The sequence below is a fragment of the Thermobia domestica genome, chromosome 11 (assembly GCF_964235325.1).
Source record: "Thermobia domestica chromosome 11, izTheDome1.hap1.1, whole genome shotgun sequence".
Lineage (NCBI taxonomy): Eukaryota > Metazoa > Arthropoda > Insecta > Zygentoma > Lepismatidae > Thermobia > Thermobia domestica.
In genome coordinates this window covers 231,118,279-231,130,635 of record NC_137464.1, presented here as the reverse complement: position 1 = coordinate 231,130,635, position 12,357 = coordinate 231,118,279, and the positions used below count along the sequence as shown (strand labels likewise).

The window sequence follows — 12,357 nt, the reverse complement described above, 5'->3', positions numbered from 1 at the left end:
CACAAACGTAGCACAAACGATTGGCATAGGTTTTGTTTCGAAATTCCAAGGTTGGAGGCTGCCGTTTCCCCAGCCCCCCACTTTAAAACTCTTATAACTTCGTACCGGAAGTGGTACAAACGAAACTTTTTGCGGTACATTCCGGCACAAACGTAGCACAAACGATTGGCATAGGTTTTGTTTCGAAACTTTAAGGTGGGGGGGGGGATAAAAATGCACCTGGACTAAAAGGTTTCCAATTTAGAAGGCTTACACTGATACATTCGTTCCGTAGTAAAGTATTGCTCCACAATCTTGAAATTAATTTTACTTTCGATTACTTCCTTCTAACTTCCAGACCTATCTTAACCCTAGAAAGACCAAGGGGAAGGGGGTCAATTTTACCCGCGAGTTCTTTTCTATTTAGTTTATATGGATTAATATGTATTCAGGATTCTGCTTTTTTTTTTGGTTATTGTCCCTTTTGATGAAAGGTCTATTTTCCTTTTTCTTCAACTGGAACACACTGCTTTGTTTTTGTAAAAAAAAAAAAAAATCATGTGCTGGCCGATTTGACACCCACCTGATTATAGGCGATACCCTTCTTTGTTTTCTCCAAAATTTCTTTTCATTTGTTTTTTTTAATATATATATCTAAAACTTGTATTATTTTTCTAAAATGTTACTTTTTCCTTTATACAGTGGTGCCCACCCCCCTTATTCAATGACGCACCCCCCCAACTTTCTATCCGTAGGTGTTCTTCCATGAAAAAATCTTCTTTTCGATTAATTTTACCCCCCCCATCAAACATATTTATATAGATTTTTAACCCCCCCAAATATTTCAATGACGCAGTTTGCGTCATAGCCCCCCCCTTGTGGGCACCCCTGCTTTATATAAACACTTAGGCTTTCACATACAACTTGTCGACTGTTAGCTATAATACTGGTTTTCTGTATAGTATTATAAGAAATTTGATATAATATAGGTGGTCCCATGCCAAAACGGACTAACTACATTTGTGATGAAATTGAGATAGTGACACTTTGTGAAGTGAGCGTTTTATCATGCCAGAATGAACCAAGTTTGAAACTTCTTTAGTTTGCCACGGAACGGAGTAAGTTGTTTTGATGAGTTGATTCTATGGCAAGTGATGACCTCTTCAGTTCTCAACAAAAATGTAACTCTATTTCAATTCCATCGAAAATGTAGTTAGTCCGTTTTGGCATGGGATCACCAAGCAATTTTACGCACTGTATTTACCCCCCCCCCTTTTTTTTTTTTTTTTTAGAAATAAAGGGCACAATTCCTTGGAAAGATTCTTTTTTTGAAATGCAGATAAACATGTTAACTCAAATTGAACAAATATACTCTGAAATATACTTAAAACCAGCGTAGGTAATCCCCCCCCCCCGTTTGGTCCTCCACGTAACACATGCGAGCACGGACTTTCTAGGGTTAAGCCATGAGTATGCCATGGGGTTCTAGGATCTCATTATTATTAGCTTTTTGGGGTTGTGTACACGAGTTCTCGTTAGTAAAAGCAAGCAATAAGAGTATCATAAGTGTTAGTCACATTTAATCTCCGTGTATCTTTGGTCTTCCTTTGGAAGTTTCTTGCAACACCTAGAATGGCAATGAAATGAAACAATGTGTAGAAGACGATAGACAGCACGAAGTAAGAACTTCAGGGTCTGATTTACTTTGACCATCGTTTTATTCATTTACGATAGCGCATGATTAGATTCTGTGAATTCTTAAGAAAAATGTTTGTGTGGCTAAGGCATACTTCATAACTAATAAACCATAATAGTGAAGTTCATCCAGAACTAAGACGAAATGTAGTATTGAACTTCTGTAACTCTGTACACTATCATAGCATTCTCACATGAAAGTGAATAATATCACATTTAAAAGTATAAAAGCGGTAAAAGTAGAAAATAATAATGATAGAGCGCTTAAAAGCAGGAAATAATTCAGTGCTATCATGTTCATTTTTTTTTTGAAGAGGTTCCAAGCCAAAAAGTTAATACCCCATACAATTACTATCAAAAGAATATTCAATTATTATATTATATCTTTGAACAGAAGCAGTTTTTTTGCTTTCTAGTGCTTTTCTGAAGTCGGTATTTTTCTCTTAAAGGAGACCATACAAAAAGCATTGTATTTCCTCGTCTGTGCGATTTGGGTGACTTTTTGATATGTTGTAGCTGAGGACCTGCCGGGAAATTGTTTATATGGTAACAACTCCCTCTGCTCTCCAGAGGTCACCAAACGTCACAACGGGTGTTGGTAGAACTGGTTCAAACTTGGCATACAAAAAATAGTTGTGTTATACTGGGCTACGGTAAATGAGGAGAGTCCACGTAATGCAGTGACATTTATTCACCTCTGGAGGTCACAGGGTTGATCATAGAGATTTTGCCGCATATAAAGAATTGACCGAGGAGTTCTCAGCTACAATATATCTAAAAATCACGCATGTCGGACGAACGAGGAAATGCAATGCTTTTTGTACGGTATCCTTTAATTTTTCCAGGTTTTCCTTACCTTAGATACCCATTACGATTACCACATAAACTAAAGGAAGGACACAAACTTCCCATACAATGGGTCCACCTGTGAGACATCCTTCAATGTGTTAGGGAATTATAAGTGAACTTACACATAATTGCGATATTAACATTGTCATCTGTTGAGGAATTGCGAGATGTATTTCGGAAGACTACCGACAGATCCTACTGAAATTTACACGAGACCGTCGTGCAAGAATAAAACAATAGTAAATCATGATGAATCTATATTGTAGTTATGTGTAATCACGCACACAATTATTGATGAACACTGGTCAAGCGTTGATGAATTTCTTGGTCTAATTCTAGAGAGAGTCATTAAATATAGACTATAGTGAAACTACCAGAAAACTATATCCTTTGAAACAAAATGAATGGTCAAAATCCATTCACTTGTATACAGTCTTTTAAAGACAATAGGATGGATCTCATAAAAAGTAAACTGGTAACCTACAGTATTATTAATTTATGGTTTGATTTTTTTTTTTTTTTTTTTTTTTTTTTTTTTTTTACGGATTTTAGGTCACAGACGGTTAATAATATAAGACACATACTGAAAAATGTAAAGAAAAAATCCTCTCACTTGAGAAATTGGAAAAATATTCATTGGTCTCCCTCATCGATTCGTTGCGCACGCGTCAGATAAAAAGGAGGAAGAGGTAGTATTGTTTTTTCTCTTCACTTACATCCTCAATTAAAGACGAAATCCATTTCAAGGTTGTTAACAAGAGCCAAGAAGCAACTGATATTTTACTTCTGCTATTCAGGACCAAAATGAAAGCGAATTTGGTTATATTGCTTGCTGTACTGGGTAAGTAATATTTTTCATTCAGGCAATAGTCATCATTCAAAAAATATATAATATTAACGGGCGCCGATCATGGGGGGTCAGGCCCACCAAAGGTTACGTGGCCCCCCTGTATTTTATGAATATGTATTTTTCTTGTTTTATATATATAATATGCTCATCCAGTTTTCAACCAGCATCGTAGAAGATAGTACAATTGGATTTTCTTCCCCTTCTGAAAAGTTCTTTGTAAATTATAGGCATACAAAAATTCACTGTAGTCTTTTTTCTTTGTTTTTTTTTAACACCTCAACACCTCTACACCTTATCTGGATACCTACACGATATTTTGGAAATTTCATTTTGTATTTGAACATTTCGTCAGCATTATCTAGCTCAGATGATTCAAGTTCTATTACACTATTTTTTACTACTTACGAAATACTCGTTACAACTAACCACACTATTGTACTGCCAAAATGTCTTGAGCCGTGGCAAAAATGCGAACTAAAGCTCACACCCATGCGTTGAGCCAATAAGGGTTTGGCTGTTCCTAAGCGAGAAAGTATTAACCAAAGGGAGTGGAATTCCTTCAGCCGATAGCAGCGCTTGGAAGGAAAGACTAGGTGTCAAGTCAATATGGTATATCTTTACACCTTAGTTCTTTCACTCATTGGTATGGTTCAGTGTCTTTTCCAGGAATCTTTTCGGGCGGTCGGCAAAACTCATGTCCCACCAGGGATAGCTGACCGCTGCGCTCTTGGAGCTGTTACTCTTGGACAAGGGACGTCCTCTAGCAAATAGCATGGAAGCATCCCAATACAGCCCCTGTCACCTTGATATCATAACCCGCGGCGGGCAAAATTTTCTGCAATACATCTTGATTCAAATCACACTTCAATCATTTCTTACCTGATTCTTAACTTGTTGGTTACCATGGTATTTACCTGTGAGTCCCATAACCAGTGACTACGCTAAAAGAAGAGGGGGAAGAGAGGCGAGGACCCCCTATGTCATCGTCTTCCTCCATCACATATTGTATTGTAAGGCAGAACAAGTAATATTCGGAATACAAAAATAAATAAATAAACTTCCCAAAAATTTCTCTTGCCCTCCATTTGCCTGCCCCCAAGAAATTAAAGCTGGCGTTGTCACTGCCCATGGCCCTACCAAACTATACTGTAGGGCTTACGCGAGTGATATCTTCAGTAAAATCTGTCTAGTCCAAGTGCGTTCAACCATTTCAACTGCAGTACCACCAACGACTCGCATACCACAGTTTGAGAAATCTTGATTTTGTCTGATGATTATAACCTTATGATCATGTCATATGAAATGTACTACTACTACTACTACTACTACTACTACTAATAATAATAATAATAATAATAATAATAATAATAATAATAATAATAATAATAATAATAATAATAATAATAATGACTATTCGAAAATTACATAATGGTATCTAAAGAAATAACTCAGAAAGGAGGCTTGATAGCCAACGTGTTCATCGTTAGAAAAGAAGTTTTGTATTTCAGAAAGTCAAAAAAGAAATAGTCAGATAGCAAGTTCTTCTATTAATAGCACTGTACAATCTTATATCAGTACTAAATACACTCAAAGTATTACATTATATATAAAAAAGAAGTAACACGATAAATCACAGTTCATTGAAATTAGTGTAGAGACTGAAAGATTCAGTGGTTTACATAGAAAACCGTCAAAAGATGGGGAGCGACAAGCACTCGATTTCATTTTAGGACAAACGTGGGTTTGTATAAATAGCGTGTTAATGAACTGCATCGACAAACTGTAAGAGCTTATTTGAAGAAAGAAAAAAAATATATATATATATATGGACCTGTGTGGAAAAGTGTATAATTACAGAGCTAGGGCCATCCAATAGTGGAAAACTTGCATTGCAACACTAGAAACAGTGGTGTGTTGGTCCATATCAATATAAAGAAAGTTACAAATGCGCTATCCAAAATGCATATTTCAGCAATGCCAAATGGAAACCCAAGGGATTTCCTACCAGGCATGATTCCCAGACATGCTGCTAACAGAATTGACTGATATGTTCTGAATTAAAGCTGGGTCCAATTTTTACAACAGTAAATACATAATCCGTCGAAGGGAAATCAGAAGCATCCGGGACCGCCAGCTCTACGGCTCCTCGTGTTCGGAATAACGCGTGTTGTGATGTATTGCTTCACATATGTTTCACGTTTTTTACAAACACTATACTACATTACAGCACGCGTTATTCGGAACACGAGGAGCCGTGGAGCTGGCGGTCGCGGATACTTCTGATTTCTCTCTCTCTCTCTCTCTCTGATATATATATAAGGTGTTTATTTTTTCATAATTTCTTGCTCAAGAAGTGGGAGATAAATATCGAAACCTTCACTGCAAAGGATTAAGATATACTTGTAAATCTGTTTCAAATCGTGTCGTCCCACTTGCGACAGTCCTATTAGCGACAGGAACTATTAACTGTCCTATGAGCGACCGATTCGATCTGTTAACTGCGCTATGAGTCACCGATTCGTTCATACTAAGATAGTGGAACAAGATACGGTTCTCTCTTCTTTAACTTGTTTCATGCCAATGTGAATTAGAACCTAACAAAATGTAATATGAAAAATTTCGCTCTCCCTGAATTTAATACGTGAGACTGCTCTCTTTGCATTAACAATATTTTATACGTTTTTTCTAATATAATATTTCTGAATTAATTTCTATGAATACATTGACTGTATCAAGGGGAAAACTAACTAAATATTTAGAGTAGCTCCGCCTTTGTCTATGATTCTAATATAATTAAAAATTTCATATTAAAATGATGCGGAGCATAAGTTTAGATTGAATATGTTTATGGTATAAGAAAGAAATCAGAAAGAGGTAGGGGCGCCCGAAGAAAATTTTCTAGGGAGGGGCATCTTCACGGTTGCTGTATCACGTCTGGTATATCTGGAATTTGATATACGTGGTTTGCTATATTACGTATACATTTTCGTGAGCCAGGGGGCGATCCCTGCCTTCCCATCGGGCGCCCATGGAAAGAGAGTGTTCACCACTCGAGGATATCAAAGAAATCTAAAAACACGGTGTATTCGAAGAAGTTATTACACAAGTTACAGATCTCCCGCAGGACTTAACAGTTCGTCTAGTTACAAGGGATTATCTGAGCTTGCTATATGACAAGCTTTTATGTATAAGTAAAAACAAGGGAGGAAGGCAAATTAAGAAATTAGTTTACTTTTTAATAACTTACAATAGGGAGGAAGGTAGTTTAAAGAGTTTGTTTACCTTTTAGATTGTTTAGAGTGAACTGCATTGTAATTGGTGGGATTGGTTGACAATAGCCAATCAGATGTAAGGGATCTCAAAAGCTGTCTTTTATCATTGACATTTTTTTTTTTCAATTTATTCACAGTGTCTTAGAAAGTCTGAAAAGTAGATAGTTGGCGAAACTGTTACACGTTTAAGTTTTTCAAAATAAAATATATTACTGTGATTAGCGAGTAAATAGATTTGAATCAAATTAAGTACAGAAAACAGAGCTTTTGGAGAAAGGGGATATTACAACTGGATTTTCAATAATTACATAGGAATATACTTTTCATGGAAATATCCCCATTATCTCGTTAAGTTATTTGATATGTTTTATGTGAAATCTATTAAAATAAGTTTTATTTGCACTCACAATAGAGGAAAAATATATTTGACGAACAGTATCACTGCTTTCACTGGCACATACATATTTCATACCAAGGTTGTTCGGGCGCTTATAACGCCAGAGGCAAACATATCTTACGAGATGAAATCATATCATCTTCTATCATCTTAATGTAAATGAATCGGTCGCTCCTAGGACAGATAACAGTTCCTGTCGCTAATATGACTGTCGCTTCTGGGACTAATTCGTTTCACATATCCTTCGTGCTCAAAAGAATGTTAATCTTCAAACCAGTTTCAACAAATAAATGGAATCAATAAAGATTGAGTTTTTTTCTCTCTTACAATAAGTCATTGTAATCCACTACTGGATGAAGGTCTTTCCTAGCTCTTCCCTCCACAACACTTTATTTTAGGGAGAGTTGTATCTAAAGGAGGGTCCATCTGCTCCAGATCTGGACGTTTAAGGAGCAATTGATAAAATTGACACTTTAGAGATGTCTTGTTTCATTTTCGTTATTTAATGAACAAAAACTATTTCATGTACATCACTTTGAAAATAATACAGTACTTCAAAAAGTATTACTTGTTAGTGACATTATTTTTGTCTCTCCTAGAGTAAGGAAAACTACCACCTACAGAAAATGAAATATTAATTTCCAAATTAAGTTATAAATGTTGCAAAAAAATAGCAACTCCGTCCCACGTGAATGGCTAGGGCTAGGGCCCTGATTTTTGGCCGCTCTTTTCTGTTACTCCGTGCTGTTTATTAACAAAACGTTGTATGAGGACGTTCCCTAACCAGTGCTTTAACAAATCGCTTCGAAACCGGTGAGGGAGAGAATTTTGTGGGGAAGTTATTTTGAAAATGTAACAGTTGAAATCTGACCTCCTTTGTCACAAGCAGTAATGAAAGTTTCCCGGATAATTTTCCGATTCATAAAAACACACTCCACTTAATCCTAGATCGTTATTTATCTGTAAAATTTATTTGTAATAAATACTGTCAGGAACAGTTTCATGAAGTGAAAATCTAACGATTGAAACGTAGTGGTTCAAGTGTTCACAGAACTACACACAAATCCAAAGCACAACTTACCAGATTGCCTTGTTTCTGTTTAATTTTTACGTAGGGCGAGCGTGTGACTACGGCGCCTACAATACCTTTGTGAAGTGAAACTGGACAAAAAAGAAGAAAAAGAAGAAAACTCCATTTCATGACGTAAGAATCACTGTGCATTGTTTCGTATAATTAAATTATATTTATATATGTAGTTGCAACTGACTTGAACTTATACTTTACGAATGTTAAAACCAATAAAATCAAAGCATTTCTTCTTATTTTTTTGTTACAAAAATAATCTTCATAAGGAACTTTTATCTGTGAAGAAATAGTGGAATTTTCTGTTTTTAAAATAATTGATAAATTCTCAAAGTTTGCTTTTTTTGTTACGTTTTAAACAATTTGATGGGATATTTGTACTCTACAAACTCGATTTATGTTCTCTGCACTTTACACACAAACACACACACACACACACACACACACACACATATATATATATATATATATATATATATATATATATATATATATATATAAGGGGAGAGAAAAAGATAGTATAAAATTTTTACTTGCCAACCCAAAATATTTTTTAAAAAATCCGCTTCCCAACCTCTGATTGGAAAATTATAATTTATTGGGGTCTAATTTTCCTCTACAGCAGTTCAATTCTATAGCTCAATGTGCAGTTAAATATAGCGGAATACATAATATCCAAAATTGTCCGGCTTATGAAAAGTTTTTCCACTTGTTTCTACATCGCAATGAGAATTTTCCGATCCATGAAAATTCCTTTCATTTGTTTCTACAGACCAATAAAACTTTCCGATTCACAAACAGTTGTTTTACTTTTTGCTTCAGAATGGTGAAAATTTTCCGATTCATAAAAAGTTTTTCAATTTTTCCATACACGAGAGAATTTTTTTTCGATTCATGAAAAATTGTTTCACTTGTTCCTACATAATACTGGAAATTTCCTGAGCCATGAACATTTTCAGATTCTTTAAACGATCTTAACACTTTTTAACATTTCTATACATTAATTCAATCAATTTTATGGTTAATGGGGATCACTGATATTTGGATTTAGAATGGAAAATTTTCCGAAGAAATATAGCGGAAAATTTTCCACCTCACATCACTACTCACAAGTCATAACAAGGGGCCTCTTTGAATTGACTTATATATTGTACCCAGTTTGGTTCTGCGGTAGCTTCCCTTGCTACAGCTCCTTCTGAGAGCCAAGCAATGAGTAGCATCATTAAAACAATACAAACCAGACTACTTGATCTTTTCAATTTCACACTGAGAAAAATCCGTTAACCGAACAGCGGTATACTGTACGAATATACGGAGTCCGTATGCTTACTACGGAAATCTATACTGATCATACATTATCTATATGCTACATTCGTATTGCCTTTCTCCTGCTCAGATGTCACACCATGTAGCTGCAGGATGTCTGACATTTAACACTCTTTCGTATGTTGCATACGTATACGTATGTTACTTACGTCAGCTACATGTTATATACGTCCATCTGTATATAAGATTCTTATCACCTATATACACTCATACGGAAAGTATACATAGATGGAACACTTATACAGGCAGTATTATAAAATATGTTTTCAGTTATATGTTTGCTACGGGGTGTTACATATAGTCGTACTTTAAGTCCAAAAACTACAGGATTTACGCATGTAACCTAGGTTTTTAAGTACGCTACATACGTTTTTTTCCTGTGATACGAAGACTATTACACATAAAGTTTTGATAATTATCATGGTACATTGATATTCGGTTTCACCTTCTTTTCAGCGACTCTTCTGTTATTCTATATTAAAGAGCCCAGTCTAAGCTAGATATCTATAAACTATTGTTAATCTTTACTCAGTTTACTCGTAACATTTAAATTACTTTTGCTTTTTAAACATTTCTTGCATTTTAGCATTGGGAAATGTGTTAAGATGAGTTTGCTATTCTCCTGAAATTTTATCCAAGTACTAATATCACGTACATAAAATGAATAACACGGTAATTTAAGTATTCAGTAATATGTAGATCGTAATGGGAAAGCGAATGGGCGTTTATCAAACATTCCGATTCTGAGTTAACTCTAGTATCTCGTATGATTATATCAGATACCAAACGCTGTAAGGACTATAAACAACAGAGATTTCATTTCTGAAATATGCAGTTGATGAGGAAGCAGATCTCAAGTCCAAATAGATTTAGCACATCAAGAAAGTCCAAATAGATTTCGTGCTTCAAGTTGAGTGAAGCAAAGTAATGAAATTTGATATACGCCTATTGGATATCCAAGCGACGATATGAGCACGTGGTAAAAGGGCGGTGTTTCCTTCGTTCCAGAGATGGAGTGGGTCAGTGGGTCAAGTTTTCTGAGTGGGTCAGTGGGTCGTGGGTCGTAACTATGTGTGCCTGATCATCACGGTCAAATTGCAAAGTCAAATGAAATTACCTTTGGTATATAGTTAGGCCTTAATCCAAACTGGGATGTTATATTGCTTTCATTATAATGCATAATATCCCAAGGAGGTAGTGAGAATCCGAATTTTTGCGAAAAAAAATGAGTATCTCGCATGCCGTTAAACTCACGGAGCTGAAATTCAGTATATTAACTCTTTATTGAAAATAAACGGAATGTATCCTAGCATTTTTAAAAATTCTTCTTTATGGGGGGTGCACTTTCTATATATTGAAAATTGGTAGTGAGTTGGTTTGTAAAAATGATCGAAAACTATCGATGTTATTTAAGGAAAAAAAATCAGAAACAAAAAATACAGTGCTTTGCTTCATATATTCATTGCCTTCTACTATAATAATTACTGAAGCTTATGTTTATTATATGGAGCGCTTACAGCACAGGACAATCAACCCATAAAGTTATGAGAAAATAGACATAAAATTTGTACTGTAAGCTTAGTTACACGGAAATTTTAAGTTTGGATTGTACGCATAATTATATGGAAAATTTTACACTCTTTTTACCTTTACGTTGGTCTACTTGCCTTGATTTGGAACTTTCAAATTTCACCCTTTTTTTCCACTGAAAATTATCGATAATTCAACATGGAAATAATTATACTATGATAATTTAATTGAAATTCATCGTAATTTGGCACATGGCAAACAGCAGTGTGGTAATTGAAGGGGAAGAAGGACGGAAATTCCCATTCACCTCTGAACACTTTCCAGAAACCTCGTTCCCTTTCGCTTTCTAGACGGGGGAGGGAACTTGGTAATGGCATCAAACCTTCATATGTAATTACAAAAATTAAATTCATAAACACATAAGAAATCATCATTTTATCAGGCTTTAATTGATAATTTATTCACAAGATTCCCTATCGAAGGCGTGGTAGATGAAGTTTCTGTTTTCCATGAGTCGACATTGCCAACTGACATGGAAAAGATGTTGTATGATGATAGAGAGATGATACTTCTTGCTGAGTATTTCAAAACTGACCAAGAAAAATCGTTATCAGACTTAAACCTAACAAGCAGATTGTCGATGAGGAGTTGCAGCAATCGGGTAGAAGTATTATTAACTTCCACGACAGAGTGCGAACGGGGATTTCCCCTTATGAATTTACAGATGACTGACATTAGAAATAGACTGTGCTCAAACATCGTCTCACTTGTTCATCAATGTTAATGGACCACTGCTAGACAAGCTCAAAGTAGACGAGCCAGATATTCCTTGGCTGAAGGATGGACATCATTCCGCTGCGGATGATTTACCACGAAAAAGTTACCAACAGGAAACAAACCCGATTTCAGATTTGTTTTAAGGTGGCAAATTACGAGTTATGGAAAATGTATACTTGTATTACTAATGGCTTATTTGTGTTATTCAACTTTGTACCTAATTTTTAGTAAGTCTCTTCTTTGCTTTAAATAAACTACTTTGAATAAATATTTATAATAATTGCAATTATGCATATTTGTAACTTAAATTTAACGTGGTGTTTTAGTGATTACACAAATTACAATTATGAGCATACTTTATGGAGATGCTCTCACATAGGGTACCCGAGCAAATTAAAACACTATGAAAAACTGATTTTTGAAGTCTTTTGTGAGAAAATACTGTGAACTGAGAAACCATAACCTTTTCTATATTGTACAGGGATATTTTCCTGCGAATAGAAGTTTCTTTTGGAATGCGTTCAGAAATTAACACTTGCAAGAATACTCTCTTAGTACAAGTATATTTTAGGCACACACTAATTTCCCCCCACCTCGT

General features: G+C 35.3%; 1 protein-coding gene across 1 annotated transcript in view; it reads left to right on the top strand.

Moving 5' to 3' along the window:
• The first annotated feature begins 3,264 nt into the window (after nt 1-3,264).
• Nucleotides 3,265-12,357, top strand: part of LOC145663766 (uncharacterized) — a 97,704-nt gene continuing 88,611 nt past the window's right edge. The window contains exon 1 of the mRNA XM_081729855.1: nt 3,265-3,364. Within this exon, the coding sequence (XP_081585981.1) occupies nt 3,328-3,364 (37 nt within the window). The 5' untranslated portion in view covers nt 3,265-3,327. The remainder of the gene's footprint in view (nt 3,365-12,357) is intronic.